General features: G+C 35.6%; 2 protein-coding genes across 2 annotated transcripts; both read right to left on the bottom strand.

Annotated features, from left to right (window-relative positions):
• Positions 1 to 289: 289 nt before the first annotated feature.
• LOC141661858 (pathogenesis-related protein 2-like) lies at positions 290 to 1,279 on the bottom strand. The gene is made up of 2 exons (XM_074468869.1): positions 911 to 1,279; positions 290 to 789 (listed from the first exon to the last, which is right to left on the bottom strand). The coding sequence occupies exons 1-2, from the start codon at positions 1,095 to 1,097 to the stop codon at positions 497 to 499; spliced, it is 480 nt and encodes a 159-aa protein (XP_074324970.1). The 5' UTR covers positions 1,098 to 1,279; the 3' UTR covers positions 290 to 496.
• A 1,089-nt stretch (positions 1,280 to 2,368) lies between these two features.
• Positions 2,369 to 3,301, bottom strand: LOC141659132 (dau c 1 isoallergen Dau c 1.0301). The gene is made up of 2 exons (XM_074465886.1): positions 2,984 to 3,301; positions 2,369 to 2,851 (listed from the first exon to the last, which is right to left on the bottom strand). Exons 1-2 carry the CDS (start codon positions 3,162 to 3,164, stop codon positions 2,568 to 2,570), a joined length of 465 nt encoding a protein of 154 aa, XP_074321987.1. The 5' UTR covers positions 3,165 to 3,301; the 3' UTR covers positions 2,369 to 2,567.
• Between the last annotated feature and the right edge of the window lie 18,410 nt (positions 3,302 to 21,711).

The following is a 21,711-nucleotide window of genomic DNA, read 5'->3' as shown; positions in this document are numbered from 1 at the left end:
CATACACAGACACAGCAGCCTCTCTATTCTCACACATACATCTTCATCTTCTCCAAAACCCTGCTCTTATTCTTACATCGGAGGCGCCGTGGAAGCCAAACCCCCCTTCCGGTGTTGTTTTGCAGACGCTCAACCAGCAGCTACACCTCCTTTATACCCAGAAGGTCCGGGGACGGCGTCGGACGGAGCCGCCCGCTCACCGGAGTTATCAGTTAATATGTTGATTCTTGGCATGATCAGCAACAAGATTTACTTAATCAAATTTAGAAAAGGAGAAACCATTGCTTAATCAATCACAATTTCACTAAAAGAGGAAATATATTACAACAGTAGCACAGCTATGTGTTGATCGAAATACAAATAACAAGAATTTATTTTGGAGTATGGATTGAAAGGTGCTTAATCCATGTGGCACTGGCAGATGAACCATGCCGATAGCACAATGAAGGCATTGAAAACAAGATACATAAACACACTGGATGGTAAATTTTGTTAATCAAAAAGCATCAAGGTTGGCAAGGATGTAGGCCTCAACAGCCTTGAAGAGCTTTCCTGATTGCTCAGCAGCTTCCTTGATATTCTCTTCTGGGATCACTTCATCTCCTATCGGATTATAAATAGTTGTCTTCTTGACCACACAACCTTCCTCAGTGGGAGTGACTGTGAAATGATTAACAATAGACTCAAGTTTCCCCAACAGTATATCCCCTCCAATAACGCTGTAGCTGTAGGCCAATGCTTCTTTGTCAATCACATCAATTCTCTGCTTCATGCTAACAACATTCAAGCCTGTACCACAAATTCACAGTTACATTATGGTGATAATTGCAAGACTCGGAATGTAGGATAATAACATTTCCCCTGCTTACGTAATAATCTGTGGATTAATAATAGATTACAGGGGACTAACCTGCCCCAAGACCAAGAGTGACATTCTTGATAGTTCCAACTCCACCATCTCCTTCGATTTCGAAACTTTTGATGAAGTCTGGCAATATTTTGGGAAGAATGGTATCAATGTCAAGGAAAAAGCCCTTGAACAGTTTTCCTGCAGGGACAGTGGAAGCAACCTCCTCCGTGAATGTCAGGGCACCCATAACGCGTTAACGGATTACACAAACAGATGAAGAACAAAGATATCTGTAGTAGAAGATCACTTGTAGTTGGTACGAGGAAATATGGTAACCAGAGTACCTATTTATATTAGCAGCTCCTATTTATTTAATTGATTATTTTTATACAAGACACCAAACATGAACGGCATGTTTATGCCTCTAAATTTAATCAGACGTCTGATTTTAAGTCGAGTTGATCATCTTTAATGTACAAGTAGAAATTTATTTGCATGTTAGCAAGGGATCAGTAACCTTTAGTTAGTTAATTTGTGAAATTATATTTTAGATAATTGATGTATATACATTCAGATTTTGAATACCATTCGGCATTTCGACGTATATGTAATGTAAATACGAAAGCATTAAAGGTCGTGTTGGCCGGCCGATCGTGGCGTTTAGGTGCAGGTATTATAGAAAAAAATCGTAACTGCAGACTACATATAAACCTGGTTTAATTAAGTATATCAAAATTGACCATTGACCCTTACTTCATACGATTATCGTAGTATTACAGTCTGTGTATGAGTTGCCTCCCTGGGTTCAGATGGTATCGTAATAATTGAAGAAGGGAGTTAATAAGAAAGCCAGAGCTTTAAAGAAATTTACAATGTCTTGGGGGTGGTAATTTAAAACAAAACTAAGGTTGGTATCCGGTAGATATATATAGGTCACTCTATTCAAGTGAATAGGTGGACGGAACTCGGACCACTAATCGGAGGTGAATTAATTCAGATTTAAGCAAGTATTCGGCCGAGTACTCGGATGCCGTAAACGAGTAGTCCGAAAATTGACTGATTACTCCTCGTGAATTTTAAAGACGGAACTGAGTAGATCCGATTCTGAGTTTGCACAGGGTTGGGGTCAATTGTTTTTAATCAGAGTTCAGAGCCTTAGTAAACAATTCAACAGTTTTGAAACCGTTTGTTACAAAAAACGACGTCCCTGAAAAACGGTGCCGGGACCGGGCTCCATTTTGTAATATAACTAAACTTGTTATGCTGATAATGCTAAACTGTCTAGCTAATATAGACTCGTAAGGTCGAATTTAATTATTACTAAGTACATTTTTAATAAGAATTGCGTAATTTTTAATTGCCTATATATTTTTAAATACCTATATATTTAACATTGCTTTACTACGTAATTTATTAGCAGTTATGTTATTCTGATTATGTCAAGGGCCTGCCTGTTTTAAAGTTAAAGTACTATTATCACCAGAATATTTAAGCAAAATCATTATTGAGAAGAAGAACTGAAGTGTACATAGCAGCAAACGTTTATTGTTGTGGAAACGCAATACATAGTCAAGGCACTTTAATGTGCAGACCAATTCCTTAAAATAACATATCTCGTAGTTGTGAATCTTTATTTTAGGGATACATGATACTTAAAATATTAGAAAACATGCAATTACTTGTCACACAAAGAACAAAAACCCACACCAGTGACATACTAATTTGCAATGAGGTAGGCCTCAACAGCCTTGAAAAGCATTTCGTTCTGAGCATCAGCATACTTAATGTTCTCTTCTGGGACAACTGCGTCGCCTTTGGTGTGGAATGTGGTTGTGGTCTTGGTAGTGCTGCCTCCGTCAGCAGTTGGCACAACTGAAAGATGATTCTCAATTTTTTCGATGAATCCCAACAGAACGTCTCCATCGATGATGCTGTAATCGATTGTGAATGCCTTCTTGTCAAGGCCATCAGTTCTCAGAGTCATTGTTGTGATTGGGCTACCTGGGTATTCATTCAAGTAATCAAAACATAAGTGAGATTTTGTTATGTGATTTAATAGTTCATGCAAAATATAAAAAAAGCAAAAAAAATCAGAAGAAACTAATATGCTGTACAATGGATAAAGAAACTAACCATCAGGAAGAGTGATGTTCTTGATGGTTCCAACTCCACCATCACCTTTGATTTCGACATTCTTATAAGCTCCGGGAGCAGCCTTGGGCAGAATGTTATCGACATCAAGGATCAAGCCCTTGAACATTTTCTCTGCTGAGACAGAGGAAGTAATCTCTTGTTCGTGCTTCTGGAGACCCATGATATTTTTAGAAAATGATAAGCAGAAGATAAAAGCAAAGAAAAATAAAGTTGTGAATTAAGGAACTTAGAGATTATGCTGTGAGATTGATACTATGATTATCAACAACTCAGAGCAGCTATTTATAGCACTGGAATTAATGTATGTATTTCATTCTTACCGTTTCAAGATGTTACAAGATAATTTAAATACTTAGATAGATAGACTACTTATTGCACCGAGCTAAAGTTTTCAAAGTAATTCTAGAAATCATTGACTTCTATAGGCTGAGAGGAAAATGTCATATATGCACACCCGAGGCACATTTACTAAAACTTAAATAAATTTAAGCATATATACCAGGGTATGTATATTAACATAATGCTCATCTTTAATACACACATAAAACTTTTGTTACTAAATCAAATGAATTGTTTTGAATTTCCGTGATGCAAACAATGGTCGGGTCTCAAAATCAGATTTCGGGTTGCTAATATATACATACTCCATCCCTACCTAATGGTGTTAGAGCTAGCAAGACTGCTGGAAAGGATCTTATACACTTTTAACACTTTACACAATGATTTTACATTATACATTTTACTATGATTGAAAATAAAAAATAAAAATGCTGAAAAACTGTTCAAGCGCGACCCCCTCTATGTAAAACTATGACAAGGAGGGAGGTGCATAAATTAACAGTGCCGGTCTTGGGGAAAAAAACAATGCCGGTGATGAAAGGCAATTAGTGAGGTTGATTGAAGAAAGGTGCAAATTAAGTAAACTGTCAACTGTTAACTATCAACCAGCAAGTAGGCGAGAGTTAATAAGATAAATGTTTGACATGGTTGTGTAGAAAAGTTTTGAAGCTTCCATTCTTGACTCGGAAAGCAAAATTTTATCACTAGAAAGATATAAAGGCGTCGACTAACAACTCGTTCAGCTGAATGTAGGTATGGCTAAGAATCCATTCGCCCAAATGTACTCTAAATCACGTTTCCCAAGTGTGCTAACACTAGTACCTTCTTTTTCCTTCTATTTCACACATCGGATGTACTGGGTTTCACTATTCTTCATACCATTGGAATTTTTCCCTACGTACCATCAATTTATTGATTAATACTTTTGGTAATTTTGTATATTTAATTTTTTATTTTGGATATCATCCTGTTACATAAAATGTAATATAATTGATTTCGGTTAGCTAAATAAATTGTATATTTAAATTATTTGTGAAAAAAATACATATAAGCCTCATTTGTTTCACAGATTTTATAGTTATTTGGTAACTTGAAATTCCATAAAACCTAGTTACAATGAACTAATTAACGTGAAGAGTAGAATGTTGTGTTTGGTTTGTAAATACGTGATTTATTGTCACTTTATTTTTTTTATTTGACTTACTGTTTAAAGCTATATTATTGATTATTATTCATCTAAAATAATAAAAATAATTTACTTGTTGTATGATAAATCAATTTAATTATAAATACTAATAGTAAAATAAAATAATATGAATTTTTATGTAACAATTAAATTTAAAATAAATTATTAAATAAGATACAATTTATATAATATTTTAAAGACAAACTAAGATATATAATGAAATTATTAATATAAAATAATATATAATGTTAAATTCAAACTAAATATTTAAATTTATACTTACATATATAAAATATAATAAGATGAATAAATTTTAAAATGAAATTAATTTATTTTAACATTTAATCTAAATTTACAAATTTTTATTTATTTTGTAAAGTAAGAGTTTTGGTAATTGATATATAATACCAGAACAAAAAATTATGAATATGTGATAACTACATAACTCAAAAAAATCACGTATCACCAAAGCAACTAGCTTAAAGTGTTTTGTTTTGTGGAAACTAGAGCTACCATGGAACTTTGAGTTATTTAGCTAAATCAAGAAATTACACAACCAAACATGGGATTTTAGGAAGTTCCAAGGTTACACTGAACCAAATAAGGCCATAATAGATTTTTAAATCATGTAAAATGGAGTCGATATGAGTAAAATATTAATGATCAAAGTTTTGTTATGAATTTTAAATATATCTCACTCGTTTTAACTCCATTTTACATGATTCAAAAGTCCATTTTTTGCAAAGATAAGATATACAATTTATTTTTCGGTCCGAAATTAATTCTATTACATTTTATTTAATCGGGGGTATTCGAAGTAAAAAAACCAAATGTATAGGGTTAACACGGGTAGAAGCCAATAAATTGATGGTATCAAAATGAAAAACCAATTCTATGGTGCTACCATATAGAATATCCCTATAGTTAATACTACTACCAATACTAATATTAAATATTTAAATTAAATAAATAGGGTGAGAGGAATCGAACCCGAGACCTCTCCCTAAATCAACATCTAATACCATATTACAAGAAACAGAGCCCTCATCGACCGTAAAATCGGTCATATGAGAATAATCGGTCGGTATTACATAGTAACGACTAGGGTAAAGCCGGTCAGATTAACCTAGGGGTGTGCATGGGTTTGTTTTGCTCGGCTCGGTTTTTACCAAAAATCGTTACCGAACCGTATAAGTCGGTTTAGTTCAATTTCTACTTATTAACCGTAACCGAACTGTCCGAAATGATTATTTTTCAGTACGGTTAACCGGTAGTCGATTTCAGTTTTCTCGGTTTTTAATTTGTAAATATATTAATTTATTACACGCGCACTCTAGGTTCAAAATCGTTGTTCTTGATGGTGATGAAACAGAGGCTTACAACTTTGTTCTGATGGATCGTATTGTTAAAAAAGTTATTGCTTAAAACCCTACCAAGTTGGTTACTGATAATCCAATGGTATTAAACTGACACACATGATATAGTTGTTGTTTTGATGATTTATCTTAATGACCACTATAATTTTTCAGAGCAAAAGTAACAATGTTTATCCTCAAAAGCTTAACGATATCACTGGAAAAGAACTTAAGTTCAATGTTATCATAAATGATAATAATGTTCAATTGACGAGCAAATTTTTCGATGTCACTGATGCGTACAAATCAGATCCTAATAGCCCATCACCATCTTTTTTTTATCGTAGGTAACCCGCAGCCGCTACCCTTAGGGTGCGCACTGGGTAAACCCTACGGGCTCACGCAATAGCCTGCAAACCATGTGAACCAAGGTAAACCGCATTTAAGCGACAGGCTCTGACTCAGGAGGCATAATCATAAATTCTCCTCCCGTGGGATTCGAACCTGTGACCAAGAGGATAGTTTTCCTCTCTTTAACCATCTTATGCATCATACAGAGGAACTACTGTTTCTAATTTCTAATTTCTCAAAAGTAAAATATTCACACTACAAATACTATACAAACTAACCATATCCGTATTTATTTTCACTGACATTCTTTATACTTATTTTGGACGACTGTTTTTCCTATTCTTACATATCAGATTTTAGATTACTTATATAGAAAGTTTAACACCACTCAAAACTTATTTATGTGCACCAAAACATGGCTGATTTGTCCAGCAGTGGAGATACTCCTGGATCCTCCCTGTCAACCTCAAAGAAGATTAAAACCGTATGTTGCACTACTGTTTAATGTTTTTTTCACATATCCTGAAATAACTTAAGTTCTATGACCCTTTTACTACAATATTAATCAATTTTAAATAATAAATACTTTTTTCTTTGATATTGCAGGAGAAATGAGCAGTATGCATAATTTTGTTGCAGGCCTGCTATATCCTAGCTTTATGGATGTTTCAAATGATTTCATTTTATTTTAAATAATGTGATTAGACAATCCTGTTTGAATTCATTTATGTTATTTCTAATTTCCATCGGTACTTTGGTTTGATTTTTAATTATAACCAGCAACCCTGCATTTTGTTTCGATGACATTATTTTGGTTTCTAATACGTCATGGAAGTACTATACTTCTTCACTCCACATTCATTTTTACTATGAAGTATTAGAATTATATATGTCACTCAGACATGTTTTTCATTTTCATTTTTATCTTACTAATTCATATAATGACAATTCGTGTTATGACGACTCTAATTCTAATCTTACTACTCCAGTTTTAAGATTGTATTAATAATGACATAGGCATGGCATGTTAAGAATCTAAAGAATCTAGATAACTTATACTGCTATGCTAAATTATTAGACTCATAATATAATATAATAGAATAATATTAGCAAGTATAACAGTAGATGAAAAATTCCCCGTAGATCATACTCTGTTAAAAACATAACTGTTGCGCTAATAATTTGTTCATGTCCCACATGTATCCATTTCTCAGAGATATGGAAAACAATTAGTGCAGAGGTGAATACAAATAACTAAAATAAAAGTATGAAATGATCACAATGTCAAATACTATCACATCCTCATCCTCCGACAACCAAAAAAGAAAACGTTAAATTTGTTGCAACTTATTATCTTCACCTCATTTGTTTCATCCTACCAAACATTCGTTGTTTATTTTAGAATTGTACTTTACCGCCATTGACATGAAAAGTGGAATTGGAGTTTTTACTGTATTTAGGAGTTTTATTACTGACAACACCTACTTATATTTTTCTTAGATTATTTGAATAAAAATTATAGTACTTTTTATTATTTTGATTTTGTAACTCATAAAATTGATTTTGTAACTCACTAATAATAACATAATATTGATGATTCATTATTATAACTCATTATTTCATAAGTTATAAGTTTGATTTTGTGTATAAGTTACACAATCTTACTCCTATATAAGGGGACCTTAACTTCTTGGTTTGAAATAATATCCCTCAAGCATTTTATATATCATTTGATCATTTTAGAGCCCTAGGAATTTTATGTAAGATAAAAAGTAGTATTTGATCGGTTCGTAGAAGGCAGGTCTTCAAGTGCTTGAGACTACCTTTGTTCGTTGTATCCTGGGAGACGGAAGGCACAACACCTTCAAGCACACACGGAAGGGGCTTATCTGTTTTAAGGATAGCGTAATGCTTACATGCCTCGAACGATTCTTTTGGTATTTTGTTCTTGTATTATTGATTTTAGGTAAATTCTAAACATTACTCCCTACAAGCTTAAAATAGATAACATAATTCATATAAATTGGTTTGATCAATAAACTAATTTGTTTGAATATTTCGGGACTATAGTTATTTCTTTTTACTGCTATAATACTAGTGTTGATTTATTATGCATGTGTAGCTTTATACTATTTTAGTTCTTTAGTAGAGTTAATGATAGTTTGGTTGGATACTTGGATGTGTTAGTAGATGCTTAAATTTTTATTTTGCTAATCTACGCGGTCATTTCATATTTTGTCGATGGTTAAAACCCCTTTGCTCCATAGAGGATGTGTCAAAAGCAACTCTAGGTTCTTTATATGTTTGCATGTCTGCCAATTATGAGATAATTTATAAAGGTGAAAATGGGTGAAACGTGATAGACGCTACATATTTAGTAGATTACATTCAATGTACAAGTAGATTGAATTCAATGTACCATCATCATGTTATACTGTTATGCATTTCTAAATATTAATGCATATGTATTTTCTTTACGTATTTTAAATATTGACCGGATGTGCTTATTATAAAAGTGTTAACGAAACATGCTCATATAAGGGAACCAACTTGAGGTACAATAGAAATTCATGGGCATGAATATGAATTCATGGCCATGATTTTTTTCTGTTTTTTTCCTTACCTAGTCAAGTAAGATGGATTATAGTTTTGAATATTGGAAAAGTAGAAAAATTCAATATGTTATCAACCTTAACGCATTTGTTGTGTATATATTGTGTACTTGATGATTTCATGAACAAAATACCTTGGTAGATTTTACTTAGTGAAAATGTAGCACTCGACGGATAAGGATTATAGTCCCGACGGATATCTCATTTTAGTCCCGACGGATGATGACTTATTATCCATCGAGTGAGTAGCTTATGTAACAATAAGTCTGTAGCACATTTTTGCATACACATTATTTAGAATATGTAGTAGTACCTAAGTCATGTTGACTGTAACTAGATATGCATAATAGGTTGATTAATTATACATAGATGATGTCTTGTAATTTTGCACAAATGAAATGAAGTCAAGTGCCTGATTACTACCTGACGGATAAACAACAATGAATTCGACGGATGATCAACAACTCGACGGATGATCATTAACTTGACGGATGATCATAAACCCGACGGATAAAGAATTCAAATATCTGTTGACAGTGACAATACAGTCACATGCGTCGAGTGTATGTAAATGGAATGTGGTAGCCTATTCAACTGGGTTTTCGAGAACAAAGAAGCATTGCCATTTCCATGCTATTATGAAGATATTCAAAGATGCTGGAATAGAGTAATGAAGCAGCATTGTATTAGACTTGATAGTTTTTGTTTTATTATCCTGTCTTATTACTTTATAATCTTGGTGATATATAAACCAAGAAGTAGCAATAGAATAGTAACTAAGGAACTAAGCAATCAAGAGAGAAACTTTTGTAAGCTGTATTCTTAGCATTTCTCTCATTCTTAGTTGTTATCATTTTGTAAGCAGCTGTGAGCTTTTTGCACACAGAGTTCTCTCGATATATATTATATATCTCTGGTGGAATCATTTAAATCCACCAGAAAGTTTTTAAAGACTCTTGTTTTTAATTACTTGTGTTTTGATTCATTTCAAGTATCTATTCCGCATTCTGCTAATCAATTCACTTATATATATATATTTGAGTTAGAACATTTTTATTCAGAAAAAGTTTCAAGAATTCCATTCAACCCCCCTTCTGTAATTCTTATTACATTGTTAAGGGACTAACAATTGGTATCAGAGCAAGCTCTTGAAGAACACATAGTTTAAAGATCAAAACAATACAGCAAGATGAACAAGAAGGATGTTGAAGTCAAGATTCCTTTTCTGGATAAAGATAATTACCATCATTGTAAGGTAAAGATGCATCTTCATTTGCTTTCTCAAGATGAGGCATATGTGGACTGCATAGAAAGAGGCCCTCATGTTCCAATGAGAGCTGCAATTGGAAATGAGCCATCTGTCCCCAAGCCAAGGCATGAATGGACTGATCCTGATATTGAACAAGTCAGGAAGGAAAAAAGGCCATGAATATCCTGTTTAATGGAGTTGATGGTGATATGTTTGACAACATTATCAACTGCAAAACTGCCAAGGATGTTTGAGATACAATACAGATCATCTGTGATGGCACTGAGCAAGTTAGAGAAAATAAGATGCAACTACTGATTCAGCAATATGAGCATTTTCATAATGAAGAAAGTGAGTCTCTCACTGACATTTTTAGTAGGTTTCAAAAACTGCTAAATGCTCTAAAGTTGCATGGAAGGGTCTATCAGGCAAAAGACTCCAATCTGAAATTCCTTAGATCTCTTCCAAAGGAATGGAAATCAATGACAGTCTCATTGAGAAATTCACAAGATTATAAGGAGTTTACTTTGGAGAGATTGTATGGAATCCTGAAAAGCTTAAAATAGAGCAAGATGAGAGGATGGAGAAAGGAAAGAAGAAAGGAGGGTCCATTGCACTAGTTGCTGAGTTAGAGAAAGAGAAGGAGATGAAGATGGAAGCTGTTGAGTCAACTTCAGGGGTCTGTAAAAGCAAGGGCAAGGGGCTTGCAGTAGAAAGTGAAGATTCTTTGAGCCAAGATGACATGGAAGATATTGATGAACATTTAGCATTTCTTTCCAGAAGATTTTCCAAGCTTAAGTTCAAAAAGAACTTTGGAGCAGCCAATCCAGATAGAAACATGGTGGTTAAATCAAAATTCAAATGTTTCAAATATGGCTTGGCAGGGCACTTTGCCAGTGAGTGTAGAAAGTCAGATTCCAGCAAGAAAAAGTTTGAGCCTGTGGATTATAAGCAAAAATACTTTGAGCTGCTCAAACAAAAGGATAGGGCTTTCATTACACAAGAAAATGACTGGGCAGCAGATGGTCTGGATGAAGATGAAGATGTCAGCTATGTCAATCTAGCCCTAATGGCCAAGTCTGATGAAACAGAAACAAGTTCTTCAAGTAATCAGGTAATTACTACAAACCTTGCACATTTATCTAAAGCTGAGTGTAATGATGCTATAAATGGCATGTCTACAGAGTTATATCATTTGCGTGTTATACTTAAGTCTCTTACTAAAGAAAATGCTAAAATCAAAGAAAACAATTTGTTTTTGAGTGAGAGAAACAATGTGCTAGAGTCTCAGTTTATTGATTTTAAAAAATTAAGAATTGAGTGTAAGATTTCCAAGGAGGAATTAACTGAGTCCTTGAAGAAAGAAGAAATTTTGAAGAAACAGCTTGAGCGTGAACAAGAGGTGATAAAGGCATGGAAAACATCTAGAGATGTCCATGCTCAAATCACCAAAGTTCAAGGAATCGAGTCCTTCTGTGATGCATCCTGGAAAAAGAACAAGGAGAAACTAGAACCAAATTTGGTGGATGGAGTGATAACAGATGTAGACTCGACGGATGATGAGGATCATCCGTCGGATAACAAAAAGGGTTATCCGTCGACTGATGAAAATCCTCATTCGTCGGCTGTAAACAAGCCTATCAGTAAAGCCAAACTTGTTATTGAATGAAAAGTATGGATCTGTTTCCAAGAACTTTGTTTCAGGAGAATCGAGTCAAGTTAAGAAAGGGAAAAAGGCTAATGTTGGTCACATGACTGTCAAACAGTTAAATGACAGACTTGAAAAGATTGAAGTGAAAACAGAGGCTAAAAAGAAAAATAATAGAAATGGTAAAGTAGGGATTAAAAAACACAATAACTACACACCTGATAAATATGCTCCTAGAAAAATCTTTGTCAAGTGTGGTAGTGTAAATCATTTGTCTGTTAATTGCAAATCTGCCATGCCTACTCCCATGTCTGTGCCACCTCACTTTCCCAACATGAATGCCATGCCTCCCATGCCTATAAATGTTATGTCTACACAGAATATGAATGCACAGTTTGCTAATATGCCATTTGCACCTAATCCTTATTATGCTGCATTTAGTATGCCACAAATGCCATTTAGCATGCCTTACTGGAATAACATGTTCACTAATAACATGCCATTTCCTGTTGATTATAAAATGTATGATAATTCTGTTGCAATGAATGGTTTCAAAGGCCCAACTCAAATGACCAAGGATGAATCTGATATCCCCAAGTCAAATGAGATAAAGCCTAAGAAACAGAAAAAGAAAGCTAACAAGGCAGGACCCAAGGAAACTTGGGTACCAAAATCAACTTAATTTGATTTTGATGTGTGCAGGGAGACAGAAAGAATCTTTGGTACTTGGATAGAGGTTGTTCAAGACACATGACTGGTGATTCTACCCAGATCACAGAGTTCAAGGAGAGAGCTGGCCCAAGTATTACTTTTGGAGATGTCAGCAAGGGTTATACTGTGGGATATGGCTTGATTTCAAAGGACAATGTCATCATTGAGGAAGTTGCCTTAGTGGATGGTCTCAAACATAACTTGTTGAGTATCAGCCAGCTTTGTGATAAAGGCAACTCAATAACCTTCAATTTAGAAGCCTGTGTTGTGACTAACAAAAGAAGCAACAAAGTGGTTCTCACTGGTGTGAGAAAGGGAAATGTGTACCTAGCTGATTTCAACTCATCTAATGCAGAATCTGTTACTTGTCTTCTCAGTAAAGCAAGTCGGGATGAAAGTTGGCTATGGCACAAGAAGCTATCCCATTTAAACTTCAAGACCATGAATGAGCTAGTAAAGAAAGAACTGGTTAGAGGCATTCCTCTAGTGGAGTTTTCTAAGGATGGACTGTGTGATGCCTGTCAAAAAGGGAAGCATATTAAAGCATCATTCAGGAAGAAACTTGTTTCAACAATTGAAGAACCTTTGCAACTGCTATACATGGATTTGTTTAGACCAGTCAATGTGTTGTCCATCTCAAGGAAAAGATTTTGCCTAGTAATTATAGATTTCTCAAAGTTCTCTTGGACATATTTCCTAAAGTCTAAAGATGAGGCTAGTGAAATCATCATCAATCACATAAGGCAAGTCAATAATCATCCTGATTTCAAAGTTAAAAGAATCAGGAGTGACAATGGAACTGAGTTCAAGAATTCAGTCATGAGAGCATTCTGTGAGGAAAATGGGATTCTACTTGAGATTTCAGCAGTAAGAACTCCACAACAGAATGGAGTAGTGGAAAGGAAGAACAGATCACTTATTGAAGCTGCTAGGACAATGCTTGAATAATCTAAACTGCCAACATATTTATGGGCTGAAGCTGTAAATACTGCATGCTACTCTCAGAATATTTCCCTGGTTAATCAAGCAAGATGCATGACTCCCTATCAATTGTTCAAGAACAAGAAGCCAACTCTAAATTTTCTTCATGTCTTTGGCTGCAAATGTTATATTCTGAGAAATCAAACTGATCAAAATGGGAAGTTTGATGCTAAAGCAGATGAAGGAATTTTTGTTGGATATGCTGTTGGTAAGGCATATAGAGTCTACAATCTAAGAACCAACATTGTTGTGGAATCAATACATGTTGTGTTTGATGATAAAAAGATTGAAGGACTTCAAGATGGAGATTACCATGAGAGCCTCAAATTCGACAATGTGGAGATGGTTAGTGATGACAGTGATGATGAAAGTTATCAAGAAACAGTGTCAAAGGATAATGCATAAAAATCTACTACAAATGAAGCACAAAACTTAACATCTGTCGAGTTGCATAATGCTTCATCCGTTGGGAGGCAATCTGCGTTATCCGTCGGGAGACAACCAGCTTCATCCGTCGGTACTCAAAATTCACCATTTTTCGGGATATCAAAAAGAGCAGGAAGTCAGGATAGATCACCTATAGAAAGTTCCCCTTTCTCAAATCAAAGATCCACAAACTCAGGGGGAGTTTCTAACAATCAAAACTCAATCACACATCAAGACAAAAATGAGGCCTCTTCATCTAAAGCTAATCTACCTCAACAAAGAAAATGGACAAAAGTTCACCCCTTTGAACTCATAATTGGTGATGTTTTTTCTAGAGTTCAAACCAGGAGAGCAACTCAAGAAGAATGTCTATACAACAACTTTCTTTCCAAGGAAGACCCAAAGAAGGTAGAAGAAGCTTTGTTGGATCCTGATTGGATTTTAGCTATGCAGGAGGAGCTAAACCAATTTGAAAGGAATAATGTATGGAAGCTGGTGCCCAATCCTAAAGGAAAGAATCCAATAGACACCAAGTGGGTATTCAGAAACAAGATGGATGAAAATGGTATAGTAGTCAGGAACAAAGCTAAATTGGTTGCTAAGGGCTATTGTCAACAAGAAGGAATAGATTTTGATGAAACATTTGCTCCTGTTACAAGACTTGAAACCATCAGAATCTTCTTAGCCTATGCAGCCCATGCAAATTTCAAGGTCTATCAAATGGATGTCAAAAATGCCTTTCTGAATGGAGATTTGGAGGAGAAAGTCTATGTCAGTCAACCTCCTGGTTTTGAAGATCCAAATTTTCCAGAACATGTCTATTATCTTTTGAAAGCACTTTATGGATTGAAGCAAGCACCTAGAGCCTGGTATGACACTTTATCAAAGTTTTTTTTGGAAAATCATTTCACAAGGGGTACTGTAGATAAAACTTTATTCTTTAGAAATGTTAATGGCTCTAGTATACTTGTTCAAATTTATGTAGATGATATTATTTTTGGCTCTACAGATGAGAAACTTTGCAAAAAAGTTTGCCAAATTGATTCAAAGTAAGTATGAAATGAGTATGATGGGAGAACTAACTTTCTTTCTTGGTTTGCAAGTTAAGCAAGTTAGTGATGGAATATTCATTAGTCAAACTAAATATATTTTTGATCTTTTAAAGAAGTTTGATCTAATGGATTGCACATCTGCAAAAACTCCCATGGCTACTGCAACTAAGTTTGAATTAAACACTACTGAAAAGTCTGTGGATATTTCAAGTTATAGGGGCATGGTTGGTTCACTTCTATACTTAACAGCTAGTAGGCCGGATATAATGTTTGCTACATTTTTATGTGCTAGATTTCAGGCTGATCCTAGAGAATCTCACTTAATAGCTATTAAGAGAATTTTCAGATATCTCAAGGGAACACCAAAATTTGGCATTTGGTACCCTAGAGATTCTGGTTTTGATCTAACTGGTTATTCAGATGCAGATTATGCAGGTTGTAGAATTGATAGAAAAAGTACAACAGGAACCTGTCAATTTCTAGGAAACAAGCTTGTGTCCTGGTTCAGTAAAAAGTAAAATTCAGTTTCTACTTCTACAGCCGAAGCTGAATATATTGCTGCTGGCAGTTGCTGTGCACAGATTTTATGGATGAAAAATCAATTGCTAGACTATGGTTTACAAGTTGAGAGGATTCCTATTCTGTGATAACACAAGTGCAATTGTTATCACTGAAAATCCAGTACAACATTCAAGGACAAAGCACATAGATATCAAGTACCACTTCATAAGTGAACATGTAATGAATGGTACTGTGGAACTATATTTTGTTCCAAGTGAGAAGCAACTTGCAGATATCTTTACCAAGCCACTGGATGAATCCACCTTTTCAAGGTTGGTAAGTGAGTTAGGTATGCTTAATTATTCTTAAATCTATATGAGATAATTTGCAAGTTGAAATGTAGCCAAAAATTTAATTGATTTTTCAGTCTTGGATGAAATTTTGGCTAAGTCAAAATTTACATCTCGACGGATGATCTTTATCCATCGAGTTTGATCATCCGTCGGTATACTATTTGCTAATAAAATTTAATTATTTTTCTGGAATATTTTATGACTCGACGGATAAAAGTCTATCCTCATCCGTCGAATTGTCTTAATCTCAGCTGTTAATTCCCTGAACATTATCCTTCGAGTATACTTACAGTTTGTAAGCATAACACGATGGATAATGGGGTGAATTTTTACAGTTTATTTTTAAACGACTATTTTAGGCAATTTTAATTGGTTACTTTATTTTACTTTATTATTTTTAGCAGTTAATTTTGAGATAGTATAACAGCTTATTTCATTTCAATTGCTTTTCTTTTATCATTCTCAAATCAACTGCTTCAAGTTATTTCTCTTTCAAAGCACTTACTCTTTCTCTTCAAGCTCTCATTCTCTAGCAATGGCGCCCGTTGTCAAGATTATGTCTCAAACTGGGTTTATTTATGAGAAGAACAATTTCACTGCACTAATAAACAAGGGTATTCAGCAATCTGGTGACTATCACAAGATGATGGACTTTGTGAAGAATTGCAAGCTTAGCTATGCCATGGTGGAATCACCCACAATCTTTTGTGAAGTTGTTGAAGAGATGTGGACCACTGCTACATACAACTCAACAGATAAGACAATCATACTCACCATCAAAGGTAAGGAATTTTATATCAATAGTGATGTTATAAAAGCATGTTTCAAGATTCCTGATAACACTGTGACCTCACCACACACTGACACTGACATAATCAATATGCTTAATTCCATGAACTATGCTCTTTCTACTTCTAAGTTAAGTAACATTAGGAGACTGGGCCTTAGGAAAGAATGGAGTTTTATGTGTGATATAGTGACAAAGGTCTTTTTAGGTAAAGTCAGTAATTTTGATTCAGTCAATATCTCTATGCTTAACATGCTCTACATGCTAGTTACAGATAAGTTCTATAATTTCAGTGACCTTGTTTTGTTTGAGTTGGGTTTCAAACTAGGAGAGTTAAATAAAAGAGGTAATAATGTGTATTATGCTAGATTCTTTATGAAGTTAGCTAACCATCTCTCTGAGGGTATTGTGCTTGAGAACCCTAACAATAAATTAGATTGTTAGGTTCAAGAGAGAAGGCTCATTGCAGATTTGAACAGGGCCAATCATCACAAGGAGGTGCCACTGTTCTATTTCTCTGTAATGGAAGCACTTCAGGTAAGTGAGGTAAGTTCATATATCCCTACTACTACTCCAAACTCACTAATTTCTTTGAGTTCCAGTATAGCTATGGAAACTGTGTCAATGACCCAACAGTTGCCTACCCAAGCTACCAAACCTGCAAAAATTTCAAAACCCAAATCAAAGAAAACCCCCTCTGGTATCTCTCAAAAGATGCTAGTTACAAAATCCACCAAAACCAAAGAGGGGAGTGTGCAGGTGGGTAAGACAGGTGAGGGAAGGGGTGAACATAAAAGAAACCCTAAGAATAAGGATGGAGAGTTGAGTGGTTCCCAGCCTAGCCACACTGCAGTTTCCCAACAAACTGCAGTGCTTAAAAAGGATAAAAGCTCATTTCTAGCTGCATCCTCCCAAAAGGATGTAGCTATTGAACAAATCTCTCAACCAAGAGCACAGGCCAAGAGGGTTAGGGACACAATCTCACCCCAAACTTATGCCAGAAAGAAGAAATCTAAAACCCTTGGGGATGCACAGGGTACACATACTGTGAAAACTGGTGCTAAAGACACAGTCACTGCACCTTCACAAATTCAGTTTGATGTGACTCCAATAAATGTGGAGTCACAGCCAAAATCTCTAGTAATTGAAGCACCTCAAACACCAAACTCACCCACAAACTCACTGGATGTGGATATGATAAACACATCAATTCCTGATTCCCCTTCTTTAACTTTGTTGGGGAAGCCAAAATCTAGTGCAAGTGAGCATCATCTTTTAGATGATTTGTTGGCTCACTTGCCCATTCTTTCAGGAACTGTTGAATCATCTGTGCCCAAAATATTTTCAATCAGCACAGAGTCCACAATAGTTTCCATTCCTAGTTCATTCATTTCTACTCTCTCGATGGATATTGCTCATCCGTCGAGTAGTGATTGTATCCCGACGGATAAGCTTAACAGTAGTTATCCGTTGGTTAGCAAAACCACTCACCCGATGGATATCACTCATCCGTCGAGTATCTCTGCACAGCTTCAAACTTCATTTATTTCAAGTGCAGAAGAATTAGTGGTTGTACAGTCATTATTAGGATTGAGAGAGAAGAGTGTTTTGAGTGAGAGTCTGGGTTGCTCCCAGGAAAAAGGAGAGGAAATGAGTGAAATTATGCAATCCATTTCTTCAGGATTGCCAAAAGAAAGTGAGAGGAGTCCCACCTTAGAAGGTGAAGGTGAGGGTGTGAAGGTGGGGAGCCAGGGTGAGACCCTGATGCAACAAAAGAGAGAAAATGAGAGAAATGCAGGTACTGGAGCTATAAGGATGGATGTCATTGCTATTGAGTCAATGAATGTCCATGATGCAGACAGGGAGGGACTATCTCAGCAACCTAAAGCTGTTATAGATTCCACCTCCCTTGATGCTGAGGCATTTACTCACCCTGTTCCAGCTTATCAACTGCTAGCTGAACAGGGCAATGACAATGCAGAAAGAATGCTCAATCTGGTGATTACCACACAGTCTATGATAAGAGCTAAGGATGTCATCACAGCTTTGCCCTCTGCAGCTGGTGATGTGGATTATGAGACAGTGGCTCAGCTGATTTCTTTGGTGATGAAAGTGGGGATAGTGAAGATGAAGCAATGGACATAGGGGGAGAAGTAGGTTCCAGTTCAAGATCAGGTATGCCATCATGGGTATTTTCAAAGCACTGTGATGAGCACTACTTCAAGACAACCATGATCCAACTAATCAATCAGAAAAATACTGCTCTTCAAACCACTTCAAATGCCAGCACCAAGAAGCTTCTTCAGGCACATCTAGCCTCTCTGCAACTTCAATAAATTCAAGGCTTCCAACATGCTAGGGATGTAAACACCATCAAGGGTGATATTGAGGAGATGAAGAAGGCCATTTCAGACAAAATGGATTCTAAGCATCCAGTAGCTATAATGCTTGACATCAAGAGGCAATTAAGGAAAAATTCTGATCTTGCAACCAAGATAGATGTCTTGGATACAAGAATGTCAGCCATGGAAGCATCTTTAACAGCCATTCATCTTCATCAAGCTCAACACATATTTACTTCAAAAACTGGTGGCTGCTCAAACCCCCTCCTCTATTCAACTTGATGATAACAAAAAGAGGGGGAAAGGACCAAGTGAGGGGGAGAGGCTTCAAATTCAAATCAGTAAAGTAATTGTGCCTTCAATTACTATCTCAAAGCCACCAATTACAGACAGTATAGATTTGATAAATGCAGCAGCAGCCAACATTAGAGCAGCTGATATGAAGCAGTTGAAGCCAATCAACTGGGAGAAGATTGATGAGGATATACAACAGAAGTTTGGACTAGTCAAGGAGCCAGTAAAGTCAGCCATCCATCACTCTCAAGTCAAGCAAATTTATGTGAGCATGAACTATCTGGAAAGGGGGCAGTCATCCTACATCAAATCTCCAAAGGCTAAAATAATTCTGAAACCAAGGGTAAACTATCCAAAATTATCATTGAAGAACCCTTTGGATACTGTGTATGAGACACTTAAGCCTGATGAAAATAAACTTCTGTCAAGGTCAATTGCCTTCTACAAAGATCCAGCTGATTCAGCTTTGAAAAAGAGAATTGCTAAAGTTTTCAGGAATGGGAAAGAAATTTGTGTAGTGGTTGGACACCCTCAATTTGTTGAAGCAAAGAGAGAAGAAAATGCTAGATTGAAGCAGGAAAAGAAGCAAGCTGCTCTAGATGTTAAAAAGGCTAAACAAAAGAAAGAGCAAATTGCCATCTTGGCCAAGCTTCATGCTGTAAATTTATCTCAACAAATTCCTGCTCAGCCATCTTAAATCATTGAATCTTAAGATCCAAAGAAGCAAGTTGAGCAACAGAAGAAGTCTCCTACAATCAAGGAATTGGCTAAAAGAACCAAAAGGAAACTGAACATTATTGATAAGGAATTGGAGAATCAGTTTCCCAAGGAATCCACTCCAACTACAACTCGAGCATCAAAACCCTCTATGATATTTGAAGATATCAAGGTGGTGGATCCTTACAAGAACATTCATGGTGAACCTATTGTGCCTAAGGATGAGCCAATAGAATGGGAGAACATACCAATTCCTGACTTCAATCTGCCAATCCTTAACAAGCCAAATAGAATAAAGTCAAGAGCAGTCAAGAAAGTGAAGTTGTCACCTCTCAAATCCAAATCTCTAGTCAAAGCTCAATCTAAAGTCAACAAAGGAGATTATATGTACTTGTGTGACATCAAGGAGTTTTGTGATCTAAACCTCTATCTAGATGAACTAGATGAAGTGAGAGGAATTGATGCATACAGAAACCTACCTGAAAGGTTAGTGTTCAAGTACAAGGGAGGAAAGGAGATTCAGTGGCCACTTCACAGGATCCTTCAAGAAAGCCAAGCTATACTGATTAAGGTTTATTCATCTTTCAAGAAGAACTTTGGGTTCAATGTTACTGCAAGAAGATTGGTACTGAAGAACATTGAAGAACTAAGGAGTGTTAGAGCTAAAGATGCACTCCCAAAGACTCTAATCATCCCTTACACAGGGAAAATAGTGCATCTAAGGCCCTACTGGCTGATGGAGTTCATGGATGACAAAGGAGTGAGAAGATTTTTCAGATTAGAAGACCAATTTAGCATCTCTAGCAATGAGACTCTCTTGAAAATGCAAGAAAAGCTAAATCTCTCAGAATCTGATGAACTGGAATTCCACAGGCAGCTCCAAAATCAGATTGAAGAAAATAACAGAAAGCTTGGAAAGAGATCCAGACCTTCAAGGAACTAGATAAATTTGCTCAAGCTAAGGGAGCATCTTGAAAATGACTGTGAGCAAAATTTTGTATATTTTTGTTAATTGAAGCACTTTTCAGTATTATCTACTTTCTTTTGAAGTTGTATTTTTAGGGTGTTTTGTTATCATCAAGTATCTCTTAATTTATGGCTACAATACCAGTAGACATAAATTGGGGGAGATTGTTGTGTATATGTTGTGTACTTGATGATTTCATGAACAAAACACCTTGGTAGATTTTACTTAGTGAAAATATAGCACTCGACGGATAAGGATTATAGTCCCGACGGATAACTCATTTTAGTCCCGACGGATGATGACTTATTATCCATCGAGTGAGTAGCTTATGTAACTAGATTGTTTAGAATCTGTAGTAGTACCTAAGTCATGTTGACATTTCTGCATACACATTATTTAGAATTTGTAGTAGTACCTAAGTCATGTTGACTGTAACTAGATATGCAGAATAGGTTGATTAATTGTACATAGATGATGTCTTGTAATTCTGCATAAATAAAATGAAGTCAAGTGCCTGATTGCTACCCGACGGATAAACAACAATGAATTCGACGGATGATCAACAACCCGACGGATGATCATTAATTCGACGGATGATCATAAACACGACGGATAAAGAATTCAAATATCTGTTGACAGTGACAACACAGTCACATGCGTCGAGTGTATGCAAATGGAATGTGGTAGCCTATTCAACTGGGTTTTCGAGAACAAAGAAGCATTGCCATTTCCATGCTATTATGAAGATATTCAAAGATGCTGGAATAGAGTAATGAAGCAGCATTGTATTAGACTTGATAGTTTTTGTTTTATTATCCTGTCTTATTACTTTGTAA

This window comes from Apium graveolens, chromosome 5, assembly GCF_009905375.1.
Source record: "Apium graveolens cultivar Ventura chromosome 5, ASM990537v1, whole genome shotgun sequence".
NCBI classification, from domain to species: domain Eukaryota; kingdom Viridiplantae; phylum Streptophyta; class Magnoliopsida; order Apiales; family Apiaceae; genus Apium; species Apium graveolens.
The sequence above is the reverse complement of the archived record's forward strand: the minus strand, read 5'-3'. Positions and strand labels throughout refer to the sequence as shown.